This window comes from Penaeus chinensis, chromosome 5 (assembly GCF_019202785.1).
Source record: "Penaeus chinensis breed Huanghai No. 1 chromosome 5, ASM1920278v2, whole genome shotgun sequence".
In the NCBI taxonomy this organism is placed as follows: Eukaryota; Metazoa; Arthropoda; class Malacostraca; order Decapoda; family Penaeidae; genus Penaeus; species Penaeus chinensis.
This window is the reverse complement of record NC_061823.1, coordinates 6470108-6487456: the sequence shown is the minus strand read 5'-3', so window position 1 is coordinate 6487456 and position 17349 is coordinate 6470108. Positions and strand designations below refer to the sequence as shown.

The window sequence follows — 17349 nt, the reverse complement described above, 5'->3', positions numbered from 1 at the left end:
TATATAGGATTATATAAAAATAGGTGATTACAAGATTACTCTTCAGTGCATGCAACTCATTTGATAATGATTAAGATAGAATGTCATCAGATAAATTAGGAATTAAGGGAGAGATTCATGTTTTTATGTACTGGACCTTATTGCCTTTAAATGGAAGCAGCAAGATATGGTGGCATAGACTATGATGCATTAAAGTCTAACATTCCACTCCAGATAATGTATATATTGTGATTGTTGATTGTACATTGTTATCATTTATATGAGAGTTTAAGGAAGTAGCTTTGTGAATGACATTAGCAATCCTATTGTGGCAAAATATGAAATGGGACAAGCTTTGTGTGTTGTACTGGTTTTACTTTAACATGGAGCATTGCCAGCTTTCTTGCTAGGCTTTGAAGATTTGCTTGACTAAAGGAAAGTGTATTGTAGATTTTTTTGTTTGGTGAATGTAAGGTTGGAAATTTGAATTTCAGTTTGAATGGTAAATCAGAAGTGTAAACACAAACCAGTTTAAGTTTCCTTCTCCATTGGAAGTTGGAATAAAAGAAGAAAGAAAAGAAAAGTAATGTATCATTGGTTCATTTTGCTGGAAGTTTGAATATTATCGGTATTGGACTTTAATTCATAAACTGTGACATGCCTCATGAGATGTCCTTTTGGTAGCCTACAACACATACTCAAGAGAGTTGGTTGCTCATTGAATTAGACACATATTTATAATGTTTTTGCAGGAGTTGATGCTGATATCTCCCAGCATCCCCCAGGATAATGTACCTCATATAGTAGCTGCTACATAGGTGGCTGTTTTCTATGCAGCTTTGCCTGGGAAAACTGGGGAAATTTGAAACATTGTATCTTGGTTATGTCTAGATGTTTTGACTTTTCGAAATATGAAATATATGCCTTACAAATTAAGAAGTACTATTCCTTGACATTCAGAAGCCAATATCTAGTCTTGTTAAAACTCTTCTTTGGCACTTTACAAGTTAAGGGATGTGTTTGAAAAAGAAATGTATATAAGTAGCTGGTTAGAGTTCTCATAAAAGTGAGATTTATTAATACTAACATGCAGGTTGTAGACATTTACATAGATCAAACTGCAGAATATTTAATTATGCTATTGTAGGTTCATTTTGGTGTGCTCTATATACGTCTCTTAACTTGCAATGATACAAAGTAGGTAAATGTGCACCTGTAAATGTCACATCCAGAAATTTATTTGTTTGTGAGGCAAACTGTATTTTCATAGCTCAGTTTCATCTGTCATGCACAAATATGTAACCTGCAGGATATAATCATTGTGACATTTGTTGATAGAAGATGAATGTCTGGAAACAAAGTCAGGCTGTGAAGAACTTTGCCAAATAATTGTAATGGTGAGATTAATTTTGGTAAGTCTTGTTGGTATTGTTGTTTAACTTTGTGACACCAGTAAGAGTCAGAGATGCCTTGAAGTACAATAAGAGTAATTTGTTATCCATTATGATGGCTGACCATTTTGTATAGGACAGAGAGGGTGTTTTAAAGGTTGTCTATTTTATCCACTTATCATCTTTGATATTCATTTATTTATGTTTTTTTTTTATCATAATTATTTTTTTCTGTGTGTAAATATGTTTATTTCATGAAAGTTTTTTTGATTTCTCAACTGTTTAGCCAGTTGGAAGGTATTTGATAATCATGAATAAATACCCTTTATAGTAATCTTGTTTTGGTATTATTTAATTCACTCTATTTATTTTGTTTGTCAATCCTTTTTTCTTGCTCTTTGGTTGTCATCCTCCTTTTTATATAGACACCATCTTTAGCTGAAATGTCTAATTCCGTTGAAAATTTTCTCCTGAAAGTGGCATACTGTGGTACTTCTTATCCCTTTCCTGATGGTTTTGAATCTAATCTATGAGATATTAAAGAAAAAGAGCTAAGTTATTTTCAGCTCACATTTATTTCATCTGTTTGAGTTTCCTATTCTAGATATTGTTAAGTTAATGATCATTAGTTGTTGATAGCAAATAATTAGGATGTCATTTTTACTAATGTGTCACAAGAAATATTGTTCATTCATATACAAAAAATTCACATATTTTGATTCCCATTCTACCTGACATATTTTCTCTGTCTTCTCTTGCATTATATGAATTAGTATCTATTATATTTCCACCTACTTCTCAGGTAATGCTAAATCTTCCCTTACAGTGTATATTTGGTGAATTACTAGACTCCTTTTTCCCCTTTGCACATTTGTTGATAGATATTTTATTTTGCTATTTATTATTTATTTGTGAATTTGGATCACAGTGCCATATATATGTAGGACCCATAGAATCATAGATTCTATATGCTCAAAAAATGGTAGTGTTGTAGTTACCTAACATTCAAATGGCCTAAATCATCAGTGATATGAGACTAGCTATGCAACAAGGCTGATGTATGCATGATGCACCACATTCATCAATGTTATGCACTCAGTGAAGTTCAAGTCAAAAGGAAATTTCACTACTGTGGCTCACTTAGTGTTTTGGGAACTGAAAGCAAATTTGGGCTTCTCTTTGTAAACTAATTTAAACCCTCTGATGCAGAATACAATCAATGTTCACTGTGATTTTGTGTTGTTAATTTTGTTTACATGCATATGGCTTTACAAGCATCAAGGAATAAATTATGAGGCCAACCTGATCTCTCTTGTCTACCCAATACTTGTTTTTTGTTGGTTTCTAATACTGATAACATTACAAATATCACCATATCTTCTTATCATCATGATTATAATATAACATTATTAACAATTACAATAGTGATACATTTTTAATTAAAATAAAGAGGTGGGGTAAATAGGTGAGGTCAGATAGGCCCAGTAACTAGTTCTTCTAATGCCAGCTATGCATAAGCAAAATTATTAAAATAAAACTACAGTTGACTGTGCATGGATAAATGCACTTCTGACATCGACAAGTTAATGTAACATATTGTATATAAACTGCTGAAACACACAATGAGAAAAGAATTTTAATACCTCATTCCCATGCCTTCTAAATGCACAAGAATTTGCAGTTTTTAATATTTATCAGTGAGTGGCTGTTTTTGAGCACAGATCACATTAAAGTTAAATTGTTACAAATGCTTTTGTCTTGACTTGAGATGTATATTATGGCTTGAGATATATATTAGTAGTCAGCCTCTCCTAAATATTGCATGACCAATTAGTTTCAGCAATGTTTGAAAGTACTCTAACAAAAAGTAGGAAAATGCTGATTTTTCATAAGAGAATCAAAATCAAAACCATTTTTTTTTATGGTTTCATAAAATTAAATTACTTAAAATAAAACATCATATTTGTAAATTTTTGGCTATACCTGATATCATATTACTCAACCAGAGAGTTTAAGAGTGAAAATGTATGAAAACTTTTTTTCACTTGGAACGTTGATATGCACATTCACATGTATACCCAAGGTATATGTATACACCTAAGCCTTGTGTAAAAATCATTTTATTAATATACTTCTGGTTGAGTGCATTATGTGCTGATGTTTCATGGCTCTTTACTTTTTGCTCTCTTTAATAATCTTACTAAAAAAACAAAAACATTATCTCTTTGCTCTCCTGTTTTCATGGCAATAAATGTATATTAAAACTTTAATAATCCCAAGCCCCAGTTCTTATGCTGATTTTTAAAGGTATCTCCTTCACTTTTTTAAAACATGTTGACTAGAACTCTTTGAGTCTAATTGATTAATAAAAATCTAAAACTAAATCAGGAATTAGAGTAATGTGATTCATTATCAAAAACAATTATGATCCTTGCCTCCACCTGAAGAATACTGTATGATATACATAGAGGATGTGAAAGAAGTCCTCACAATGAATGGCTGGATAATACATTTGAATCTCTCTTCTTACATTCACATCTTAGTTGAATTTAGCTTCACCATCAGTCTCATAGAATTTAATTCTTGACATGCAGTATACATTTTGCTTGTCATGTATCTGCTTTATACTAATAATGTTCATGCTTTATGCCTCTTGGAACTGACTCCAGGTGCTTATATACCACCCTTGCTTTGCATTCCAGTATAGATTTGTTTTACTTTAGCTTATTCTCTCTTTAAAGTACATTTGTCATACCATATACAGATACTGAAAAGTTTGTAGAGACACAATAATGTACAGACATTGGTATCCCTACAAGCCAGAGTTGGTATTTTAGTTTTCATTTATCTAATCAATAATGTTATACATCTTGAAGCATGTGACTACAGTGATAAATAAATACATAGATAATGGAAGTGCATGCCATTTTACTCCTTCCCAGTTGTTCAAAAGGTTGTAAATATAATTCAATTGTAATACTCATATAGGATACCCATAGCAGTGTAATTGAAATGCACAACAAGAACAAATTTTTGAAAATGCAAATTGTCATGTAAGAACAATAATTAGAATTCATGACAACTAGTGCTTCCAATTTTTTTGATTAAATGGAACTACCTGTCATTTAACTCAATGTATATACATAACCCTCCCTCCCCTCTGTAATATACAAACAAGGAAAGTGTTACAAGGAAGATCAAATTTGTTTTATACTTGAGATTAGTTTTAGAGAAATGTTTACAAGTATCAGTATCCATAGAGAAACAAATGTGGGGTGAAATAATTGATACATCTCCTATAGAGAATATAATTTTTTTTATCCTCTAGTTGCAAAAAGGAGTGTATTTTAAAGTATAGAAAATCAAAGCATATCAGACACACACACACACAAATATATATATATATATATATATATATATATATATATATATATATATATATATTTATTTATTTATTTATTTATTTTTTTTTTATGTACATGTATATATACACAAATATATTTATATATATATATTTATATATACACACACACACAAATATATATACATGCATATATATATATATACATATACATACACATACATATACATTTATATACATTATATATATATATATATATATATATATATATATATATATATATATATAATATTAATATATATTTATATTTATATTTATAAACATATACAGATATATATATATATATATATATATATATATAATATACATATATACATATATATGTATATATATATATATATATGCATATATATATATATACATATAATATATGTGTGTGTGTGTGTGTGTGTGTGTGTGTGTGTGTGTGTGTGTGTGTGTGTGTGTGTGTGTGTGTGTGTGTGTGTGTGTGTGTGTGTGTGTGTGTGTGTGTGTGTGTGTGTGTGTGTGTGTGTGTGTGTGTGTGTGTGTGTGTGTGTGTGTGTGTGTGCGTACGTGCGTGCGTGCGTGTGCGTGCTAGCGTGTTTGCGTTGTGTGGGTTCATACCTAGTTGTTGTTTTAATACGTGAGAAGAGCTAAGCTCAGACGGTCCCGCCTGCTATATTTAAATTATCATATAAGTTTTTGACTTGATGCACATTTTTGGCACACACAACGTTATTTGGAAGATTGTCCAGTGTTTCAAGAGTTCTGTTTGGGAACTTCTTGACATCTTTCTCGCCTCATTTTACTTTCAACTTTTTGCTGTGTCCTCACGTCTTTCTTGTGTTCAAAATTATAACGTCATCTTTGTCTGACTTGACTCTTTCCGTAATATAGTTGAACATCATTATCATGTCACTTGTAACCTCTTATTCTTCTTTCTTCCAAAGTAGTAAGACATATTTTCTGTATTTTGTACCTCATATCTCTTAGAATAGGTACCAAATTCGTGGCTGCTCTTTGAACTTATTCAAGTTTATCTATATTTAAGTGTGGATTCCATAACACCACCATACTCAAGAGTAGGTCTTATAATGGCTATAATGACCTTCTTTACCACATACTCGAATGCCCTTATGCTGGCAATCAACCCTTGTCATTTATATGATCATTTGGGCTTAGGTAGCTGTTTATGATTATTCCAAGGTCTTTTTCTTCATCCACTTGGTTTAATATTATGTGTCTTTACTTGTGTTGATAAATTGGACGATTTTTACTTTCTCCGAACATGGCTACATGGCATTTATTGGTGTTAAATTCCATTTTCCACGTATAACTCCAAATTAATATGTTCTCGATGTCACTTTGGAGGCATTGGCGAAATTGCAAAAAAAAAAAAAATAAAAGTCGATGTCTAATATCTTTTTTTTTGCAATTTCGCGTCGTCTGCAATCATATTTAGATAACTAAATGACCCTAAATCATTTATGAAAATAGTAAACATAATTGGTGCCAAGACTGATCCTTGAGTATTCCACGGGTTCACCAGGGGCATGAACACAGCGTACAGCATAGCAACGCTCTTAAGCACAATCAGCACGGGCACATTTGTGACCTGGAGAAAGCTTTTGAATTAGCAAGTCCTCTTACCATTCAGGAGAGGCTGATCGAGAAGGGAACAGGAACAGGACAGCCAGAGTCAAATTCCAACCTATCACAACACATGCCACTAGAAAATGGAACGCCACAGGGTGGGGTTCTCAGACCAGCCCTATTTAACACCTTAATGTCCTGCATCCTCAACATAAAACTCCCCGTGGGGTGCAAGACCATCTCCTATACATACGATCTTGCAATCACCTCCACTAGTACATACTGCCTAAATAAAGCCCAGCGTTGTCTGGACCGTGTGTCTGAGGAGTGTTGCAGGACAGGACTAAAGATCTCTGCAGCCAAATCCAAAGCCATGGCTCTAAGACATAAAGTTCAAGGCACAAGTCTGAAAATCCAGGGAATGGACTTGGAAAGGGTCCAGGACTTCCAATACCCTGAGGTAAGGATAGACCGGACCCTCTCCTTCCAGAAGGAGGTCCAGCACCTGGTTGACCGAACCAAAGCAAGACTGTCATGAGAGCAATGACTGGGAAACACATAGGAGCCAGACACAAAGTACTAAGATCTTTCTATGTACATGCCGTCCGGCCCATTGTGGACTATGCCTCAGTCGCTCTGATTGCCATAAGGGAAAAATACAAAGACATATTGGAGACAGTCCAAAATGAAGCTGCCAGGATCATTCTGGGTGCCCCAAGATGGACGAAGGTCCTCAACCTCCTCCCCCTGGACTCACGAATCGATCTAATGGCAGCACAATTCCTGTCAAAGGTCATCCAGGCTCCCAGGAACTCAAGCCTAAGACAAACAAATAGTCGGACGCCTAGAACAAGACAACGAGCACTTTGCAAACAACTGGCTGTCTCACACAGCCAGGGTGTTGATACGCCATCAGCTCAAAGAACAGCTTATTGCTAAGGGCATGGACTCCCCCCACACTAACTTTGTCGAAGGCCCGCCGTGGGCACAAACCTTGATAGAGTTCTTTATCTATGTCAATGAAAAAGAGTCATTACCCCACACCTAGTTTAAAGGCAGAAGCCCAGAGGGTCATTGCCGCCATCACTCCTCCGGGTAGTAGAACATACTTAACGGATGGATCAGTCGATCCATTGAGCCACACTGCAGGCGCCGGCTTTGCAGCAAGGGATGCCACAAAATATATGAGGGTAACAAACAACGCCTCCTCGCTACAGGCAGAGGCCCTAGCCCACGCGTTCCTGAGGGAAGGACACGTGGTCATACATACAGACTCCAGGGCAGCCATTGACCGTCTACTTCCTGACCACTGTACTTACCATAGCGCAGAGAATTCTTGCTCAGGGTAGAAGAATAATCATTAACTGGGTCCCCAGCCACACTGGCATCAGGGGGAAAGAGCTTGCTGACAGACTAGCCGACATTGGCAGGGGTATGCCCCCAAATCCCATGATCATACAACCAAGCCGAAAAATCCTAAAGGAGAAATGTATCTTCCTCCTGCAGCTTCACAGAGAGGCAACGAGATCCTCCCCCTCGGCCAGCTGGTACTCAGACGCCACAGACTATGAACCACTGGTACTCTCTGAAATAATCAACAGAGGTACCGATGTCATTCTTTACAGAATGCGACTAGGTTTCCACTGTGCATGGCAGATCATAGAGACAAACGACCGTGAAGAGAGGTGTTGCATGCATTGCGGCGAGCCGAACGCCACACTCGTACATTACTTACAGAATTGTGAGCACACACAATTCCTAAGACAGGGACCGCCGACAACAGCCGCCGTGCTGGTAAAGATATTATGCGGTATGCTTACACCATGGCGGCAGGAGCGCCTGCTGGCAATCCCATCGCCACGGTAAGCACCGAGTGTCAGAAAACAAAATGAGACAGCCATAAAATGCTGAAACAGGCCGGGCCATATATGGAAGGCCCGGGCGAAGCTAGAACTTCGCAAGTCTCAAGATGATGACGTACTCCACTACTCGTCACCATGTAGAGTGCTTTCCTATAATTACGGTTCTCATCTGTCTTTCATGAAGAAAATCTTCCATCCATTTAAGGAGTTTGCCTTTCGCTCCACCTAGGTGTTCTAATTCCTTTATAATAATTCCTTTCCTTGTTAATATTGCTACCCCTTTCCATTTCCATTTGCCCTTTTCTCGTAATGTTGTAGTCTCTTAGTCCTAATGTTACATCGTCTACGGGGGGATCCAGTTTGGATTCAGTGATTCATATTACATTTGGTTTATTACTTTCAGTAACTCCATCTAGTTCTAGTAACTTCAAACATAAACCATATATATTTGTATAAACTATTTAGACATAAACTTTCGGTAATCCTTTTGGCTGCAAGGAAACTAGTTTTGCTTGGAGGCCTCTCACCCTCCAAATAAACAAGATTTTTTTCAGTCCTTTTGTTCGTTTTAGTGTTTTACCTTCTTTTTTTTTTTTTTTTTTTTTTTTTTTTTTAGTACAGAATTTCTTTGTTATCTTTGTTCATATTTTCTCTAAGCCAGATTTTCTAATATTCGTCGCGTGTGGCCAGTTACTATTTGCTTATTCATGAAAGTCATCTTTAAAGGGCGTTTCTTTCCTTTTTCGAATAATCCCAACCTCCTGTGGACTATGTTATTTTGCTCCGAGAATTCGGGATTTATGACCATGAGAATATTGGCAGTCAATTTCTTGTCTTCGTTGTATCGCTCGATTCCATCTTCTACAACTCTTTCTTCATGTCCCAATATGATTATGTCTCTGTCTCCATCAGCAAAATTTGCAATACTTATGTGTGTGTGTGTGTGTATAGATGTACCTATATGCTTATAGACATAGATGGATTGATAGATATAACTTTATAGATAAATGGACAGATAGACAGCAAGGGCGTCAGTTGGGGTACCAATCCCCCCCCCCCCCTCAAGACTCTGATTACCCGTCAATAGATCTGGCTTTCCCCCCTTCCCCCATACCTCACGATCATTAATCCAGTAGAATAGTTTATTTTTTATTTTTGTATTAGTGTCTTCATTTTTCGGTTACTAAATTGCACCTAAATGTAGTTCTGGTTATAGCTTTAAAATGCCCCTAGAGTATGTCATTTTTCGAAAATTGTGCTCGCTTCCCTTGCCGATCCACCATCGAGCCCCCCCCCCCCCCCTCCCGCAAAAATGAAATGACGCCCCTGATAGACAAATATATATATACATATATACATACACACAGTTATAGATGACGATGGATTGACAAATTGATGTTACAATAATGGAGGTTACTAGGGTATACTAAATTATCAAAACGTTTTTTCAGACCACGTGGCAAATCATATAAAAACAAATTTGCTTCACGAATTGTTTATGCTGCTGATGTAATCGGATTATATTAAACTGGATAATCAGCTGTTTTATATTCATTGAGTAGTCAAGGGATACTGGGCCTTATGCAATACGCTTTGTATGCACCCGATCATACTCAGCTAAATTCGGATCCAGCACATTTTGTTATTAGAAACACAAACTTGAATATATCATTAAAAGAAACGAAAAACATGTCTCTTTATATTGTAAATTATTAAAACAAGATCATATTTAAGTCCAACATTATTATCAAATTAAAAGTAAAAGTATGAAAAATAACCATCAGAATCGAAGTTAATGAACCGTGTCGGATCTGAAGTTTTCAATCATGGCGTCCACGGTGGAGAGTAAAGTCGAGGAGCGGAAAGACACAAACGAAAAACCCATCGATAGAGAGAAGGTGAGCTGTGTGTATGATAAAAGATAGATCGCATTAAGCATTTAGCAGTCAGTGTTTGGTGGTATACTGGTAAAGAGGACGCGTATAAAGAAATAAAATCACTCGCATTCCCGGGCGATCGTTTGAGAAAGCCTCACCGCCAAGTTGCAATTTTCATGTTTATTCTGTTCAAAGAAGTGTAAAAATATGCCATAGTTTAGTATATTTATTCCCCATAAAAGCGGAAATTTAAGTAGCACGGTATGCTTGTGATGTTCCTTCTTGTTCCTTAAATCGATTGGTACGAGAAAATATGCCTTTGGGTTATTTGTCGGGTATATCATTACTTCTTATGGTTATTATTTAGTTTAACGGCGGCACTTCATTTTTCGTGTAAAAAAAATAAATTTCGAGGTGTTTTGATGTGTTTTAAGAAAATATGATAATTATCAGTTGTGTAAGCCACTTATTATAGGGTTTCACTCCTTTCCCTCTTATCACACCTATCTTGGGGGATAGTTAGGGAACGGGGTGGGGGGAGAATAAGTGGAGAAATTACTTAAGAAAGGCTTGAGAGGCAGTAAAAGTTGAAAAGAAATAATAATACAGAACTCTAAACTTAATCAGGGACTTATTACAATCCCTGACTGAAAGACTACAGGGATGCACACTTGTATTTTGGGAAAACTTTCCATTTATGTCAATCAAGAGTACAGTAAAATAAGTGTATGGAGTCGATACCTTGATGAAAACTATGGCAAAAGGTGCGCAAATCTAGAATAAGGGAGATACAAGACAGAAGACAGAAGATTGACTCTTCATTTTCTAAGTCCCCTTCCATGTTTACCTTGCGAAAACCAAAGCAAATGTGACGCGTAACTCATTACTGCGATCCATCATGTAGTCCATCAAGTAGTCCGCGCTTGTGAGAAGGCTTATTTTGTCATTACTAGTGTCTGTTTTTTCTGAATTCATGTATGTAATGTATTCTTTTAGTTTTATTATACTTCTTTTATGTCTTTTGGTAATTATTTACGCCATTCTGTAAAATAACCTTGTGCGCATGTGCGTTTTCACCAGGAGATTTGACAGGCAAAGATATTACCACGGGGGTCCAGGGGGCATAGCCCCCTGGCTAGGTGCATTTAATACCACAGGGGTCCAGGAATAAGGAATATATAGAGTGTAGTGTATAAATCCCACAGGGTTGGTTAGGTTGGTTTATTGGTTAGGACGCATTGTACAATTACCACAGGGGATCTGGATTATGTGAAATCCCGTAGATTTTTGCCGAACGATGGGTATAGTTCCTGTAGAGTTCTTCGAAAGTTGGCGCGTCAGCCCGTATACTTTCAAAGGTGGTGGCGATGTCTGTAGAGTTTCATTAGCTGATTTTAAGCTTTTGTGTGCTTGTTTTACACATTTCTGTTTTCTATTTTTCTTATTTAAGCCTGTTTTACCCCGTAATTTCCCTGATCTACTTCATACCCTCCCCTGCTATCGGGACTTGTCAAATCACATCAAGATTGTTGGCTGGAGAATGCGACGGAGATTATCATCAGATTCGTTCTCATCACATGAGAACAAATCTGATGATATAAATATTGTAAGGGAAGACCCAATTGTCATAGTCTAAAAATTAACCTTATTTTGTATTTAAGAGTGTGTGAAACAGGTTGTGTTCAATCTTTTTAACCTCGCCAAAACCCCGAGCCAGTGGTTCTGTCCCTCTACCCCATGGAATCCCATGTGGTTATGCTTCAATCTACCCTATGTTACTGAACCCTGACCAGGTGGCTTTACCTTCTGGATCCCTGATACCAAGCTTATTCAAGATCACTTGCATTAGAGTAAAAGTGATTATAGTTTAATGGCTCCTTTTCTAACTCTTGTTTTGTCTTGACATGCTGGACGTAAATCTTTTCTTCCTCCCAACAGTAGCACTCCTTAATGCATGATACACATTATCTAGGGAGTGGTAGTGCATTATATTCCTGTGATTTATTTGATAGCATACCTTTCTCAAATAAAGGCTCAAGGACTGCACCGGCTAAAGAGATATGATGATCGCAAGGGGGACCAGCAAGGGAAAAATGATGATCCCATGTGAAGAGGGTTTTTTGGTTCATGTGGTTGTCCTTGTGGTAGTTTGTGTGGTTAGGGCCAGGTTCATTCGTTTGAATTTGGTAAACACTTTTTGTCCAGGTTATGGTATAAGAGAAAATGGGAATGAGGTATACATAGCTATGCTGACATATCTCGGATCTAACTTCAGATATGTTGCATCCTCATATATTTATTTACAAATGATGTGCATGTAAAATATTTGCTTTTTTACAGACATGTCCATTATTGCTGAGAGTGTTTTGTTCAAATGGCCGACACAACAGTTTAGCAGAATACAGACGAGGGAACACCCCCCCTAATGAACTGCAAATTTACACGTGGTTAGTCATTGTATTGAGTATCTGGTGATTTTGTTTTCTTCTGTCAGAAACTTGGTAAATTAAAACTTGTCTTACAATTCAGAATTTACAAGTTGAATAATGTGCCTTGTATAAGAACCACTCCCTTATTAAACTCCTTTACCTACAGGATGGATGCCACGCTAAGAGAGATTGGTAGTCTGATTCTGGAAGTAAACCCTGACACTCGTAGACGAGGTACTGTGTTCGAGTTTTGTTTGGTCTGCCTGGAATCCACCAAGAACATGGGACGTCTGAAAACACTTGGATCAATTACCATTGGTCAGAAAGGTTTTGATGACAACAAAACCCTTGCACAGTTAGGGTAAGTGTGAACATGACTTTTAATGACCATTTTCTCTGTAATTGAGTTCGAGTAAACAAGAAGTTAGTGGAAAATAGTACCAGTAATAGTGAATGAGTTAGATCTTTAAATGATATATTAACCCAGTGCCTCTAGGAGAATTTGGAGTATGCACGGCTGAGTGGGCTTGTCTCCTGGGCCTTTCTCAAGCTTGCTGGGTCTACACTTGTGCCACACCAACAAAGCAATGTGATTGCTTTTTGTATCACTTGTATCCGAAAACCTGATTTTAATGGTTTTGCATATTCAGACATATATGATATTCATTTTGATTCTTGGATTGGACTTGCAGTAACCTGTAATAGTACATTAAGTCCATTTCAGTAAATTAGGTATGCTACATTCTTTGCAAAAGATTGAATGTGGTTTTATTGAGGGATAAAACAAGATGTTCTTTCATTTTCACAAATATTATTCTTATGAAATAAGAGATTGTATGTTACTTCCATGGCTTCAGTAGTTCCCTTTTGTGTGTTACTTCACACTGGCAGAGTGCCATATGACAATGTAAGTAGTTGACATGAGACAGATCATGAAGGTTAATTCCAGGTTCACAGTAGCAGCAAGAGAATGCTATGTTCCAGGGATAGGAGGCAAATAATTTATATGACATATAATGTCCTATTTTTATGTTACAATAGCTAATCGGAGCATTACATGTTCCATTCTCCCTCGAGCAATACCCCAATTACTGAGAGCACTGTATAAAGAACAGCCTAAAATGAATGCATGCATCATAGTAATAGATGTGAATAACCTGTTCTTTGTAGCCGCAATCATGTTGTCCAGAGGCATGACGTGAACTACACTTCATCTGGAGGCATTGGGTTAAATATTTTGGATTATGGTAGTTGAGTAAAACCACCTTCAGTTGTATGGTAAATGATCTTGTTAGGACTCAGTGTGGGCAGAAATCCTATCTATTTTTGTGCTGTATTGCTGGTGTGTTTTCTGTCTGTTGCCCTTTCTACATTTACTGATGTATAGCATACCTTTTTGTATGCTACTCTCTACTAGATTTTAAAGATATTGGACATGATACGCAGGTTTGATTCGAGTTCATCAAAACTGTCACTTTATTGTCCAAAGAGTGAAAGTGCCTTCTGATGACCATGCTATTTGCAGACCCTTGGTATGGACAGATACGAGGCAGACAATAAAAATTACAACAAATATTGAAGAAGAATATTACCATAGTTTAAGTGCATGCAGTAGTGATAGATTTTACATAAGGTGATGAATTTAACAACACAATGTGCAACTCAAGGCATCTTCTCCACTACAGATTCATCATAGGAGACTTCCTTGACATTGCCATCACACCCCCAAGCCGAGGACCTCCACAGCGCCGCATGCTGAGGCCGTACTAGTCATTTCCTGTGAGGGTGTGGAGAGGTTTCATTTCCAGAGAGTTTGATGTGTATGAATCTTCAAGGAACTGATTCTTTAAAATTATCGTTTTTATCTGAGGTTTGCTTTCCAGTAACAATATTTTTTGTTGAACATAAAATCATCTGTTATATTTAGATCCAAAATTTGGATCAGGCTTACTATATGTATATTTTTTGTTCTTGAATGGCACACTGTAAAAGCCAACTTTTGCATTGGTTGTGTCGGTGAGAACGAATGGCCATTCCTTTTATAACGTGAATTGAAGTTTATTCGAAGTTATATTATACTAAGAATTACAAAGCTTCATTTTCTGCAAGAAAAGAGAAAAATCTGCAAAAGGGCATTAGATTGCATTTTGACTATATTTCTTAACTTTACTTTATCCCTTGACAAAAAAAGCTGTTCTCAATAAGGTCCAGATAGATAATGATAAAACATTATTGTAATTTTTAAAGGAGGTATTTGGTATTTGGAAAAATGTTGATGTAATTCCTAGATAATTTAGCACAGTACTGAGAATTTGTAGTTTGTAAAAGAGTATGTATGAGCATTTTAATACAAAAAAAAAAAAAAAATGTATTTCAATATAAGAATACACATTGGAATACAGTGCATTGTGTTTTGGTATCCTAATATTAACTGAAATCTTGATTTTATTACTGTAATTATATAAAAAAATGTTTTTGCAAACCCCAGTTATTGGGACAATTTGGAGTATATGATTTTTGGTGGTATTTGAGGGAATACTTTATTCCATTAGTTAAAATAGAAAATGATTTTACACTACATGTAAATATAAGACACATGGAAATATGACAGCACATATAAGTCATGCCTATTCTTTCTGTTTTTGTTTTGTTTATTATTTGCCTGGAGTGCCCTGCTGTGTCTGTCATTTTTGAGAGCTTTATGAACACTATTTCTGTCTGTTATGGCTCTTTTGATGTTTATCCATGGAGCAGGAGGATGACTCAGTTTTTTTAACAAATGGAGCGATGGTATCTATGCTGCCATTAATCACTTCCGTTAAGACATTTACCTGTTTGTCTACATTATGTTTGCAAAATTTCTAAAAGAGTTGATTATTTGGCAATTATTTATTGGCATAATGACCGAGAGTTTTAGTTGGTTAATCCATGAAAACTTTTTAGGCCTGGTTGTTGTTTTGATTTCTTTAAATTAAGCATCACCGTTATGAGTTCCTGAATCAACAACATGGCATGGGATGACATTTGTATGGAGAATGAGGTCAGCTCTGTTTATTATTATTGCATCAATTAATGACAAAGTGTTTTCTGTGACTTGTAGGTATGTTTGCTATAATCTGTTTTTCCTAATTTTCTTAAATAATTTTGCTTTAGGCTTATTTAACTCATCATTTAAATCGCCCAAGATGAAAAGGTTTCTTTTTAAGCAACTGAGGCCCAATGTTGTGGACTTGCCTATACCTCGGACCTCAGCCCTCAGCTCAACCAATCTGGTCTGTATTTTTTCCTTCTCTCCTCTGTTTTTTTCTTCTCTTCTCCAATCACTTCTGTCCACTTTGTAAGATGTAAGGACCCTGCTGAAAGGATGAAAGGCTGGCTTTGTGTCAGTCCTGAATGGCCTCGGTGAGTCGTGGTTAATCATCTAGCCCTTATCCCTCATGGGGATTCTGAGGGGCAGGCAATTTCTCTTCCCTGCACATTTTAGGTTAGGTTAGGTTTGATCGTGACTCTGATCACTGCTACTGCTACCCCCTCGTCAATGACTGCTGTTAGCTTGATCCTTTTGGAATCATCTACTCAGGCTATTGCTCAACCTTCACCCTCACCTCCCAATCCCATGCCCATTGTTGTTGTGGAGGGGCTGAGAAGATGGAGAGTGAGGCCCAGTGTTGGGGGACCTTCCTTATCTTGGGCCTCATCCTTCAGTTAAACCAATTTTGCACGGTCATTTTTCCTCCACTCTCCTTTTCCTTCTCTTCTCCAACCCCTTCTGTCCATGGGACGGTATTCACCCATTTAGTTATCTAGCCCTAACCCTTATGGGGACCCTGAGGGGTGAACCATTTCTCTTTTCCACATACTTCAGGCTTACCATGGCCAGTACTGATTTTGTACCATTGTTTGGGGGCAGCAAAACGTGCCCCTTTATCCACTAGACCCTATGATACAACCTTTCCAGTTCCCCAACCCCTGGCTCTCCACTGATCACGACTCTGAACACTACTACTACCCCCTCTATAAAGCCTACTGTCAGCTCGATGCATTCTAAAGTACCTACCCAGGCCTACGTAACCGTCAGAAAACCTTCCTTTATACCATCATCTTCCACTCCATCTTTCATCCTCCACAGTCTTAATTTTCAGTTCCATCCTTTATTACTATTCTTCATATTTATTGTCCACATCCTCCTATTCCAACAATGTTTCCAAAAAAAGTCGGCAAAGTTTCCTTCCGCAGCCGCTCCGATCGTTCACGCCTTGTCATTACATTTAATTTCCAAGCTCATGCATTATCTATCCTGACTGACCTCGCTGGCAAACCTATTCCTACCCAGCCTTACCCCACCCTTAATATCTGTACTGGAAATATTTGCATCTCCCCAGCTGATTGTCTAGTTTAAGACTAGGATTGATCAGACTGAAAATTACATGCTTGCCTGCCTTGTTGACTCCGATGCAGTGTCATTAAAGTGCTACATTTTTCCCTCAAGAGGCCGCCTAAAGTCCTACACCAGTGTTGCCAAAATAGCCTTCCATAAACATGACCTCCCCCGCTGTTGTTGTAGGGGGCTTAGGAGACAGAGACAGGCCCAATGCTGGAGATCAGCCCTACCTTGGGCCTCAGCCCTCGACTCGATTAATTTTGCACAGTCTACTCTTCTCCTTTCTCTTCTCTTCTCCAACCCCTACTACTATCCACTTCCTAATTTGTTAGAGCCGTGTTGAAAGTATGAAAGGCTGACCTTTTACCAGTCATGAACGGCCTAGGGAAGCCATGAACACGGTATTCCTGTTAAATTGTCTAGTCTTTATCTTTAAGAGGATCCTTAGGGGTTAA

At 37.0% G+C, this 17349-nt stretch overlaps 2 protein-coding genes and 1 non-coding gene across 4 annotated transcripts in view; all 3 read left to right on the top strand.

The window, feature by feature from the left end:
• LOC125025417 (inactive hydroxysteroid dehydrogenase-like protein 1) overlaps positions 1–1947 on the top strand; it is a 6626-nt gene extending 4679 nt beyond the window's left edge. For both annotated transcript variants that reach the window (XM_047613411.1, XM_047613410.1), the window contains one exon: positions 1–1947. This exon is cut by the window's left edge and continues 716 nt beyond it. The gene's annotated coding sequence lies outside the window, so the exon portion shown is untranslated.
• Positions 1948–10019: 8072 nt separating this feature from the next.
• LOC125025703 (histone deacetylase complex subunit SAP18-like) lies at positions 10020–14917 on the top strand. The gene is made up of 4 exons (XM_047613825.1): positions 10020–10105; positions 12425–12531; positions 12680–12874; positions 14199–14917. The coding sequence occupies exons 1-4, from the start codon at positions 10034–10036 to the stop codon at positions 14281–14283; spliced, it is 459 nt and encodes a 152-aa protein (XP_047469781.1). The 5' UTR covers positions 10020–10033; the 3' UTR covers positions 14284–14917.
• Positions 13943–14072, top strand: LOC125026035. Its single transcript, XR_007114925.1, has one exon. It is a non-coding gene; the product is annotated as a small Cajal body-specific RNA 8 (non-coding RNA).
• Positions 14918–17349: the final 2432 nt, after the last annotated feature.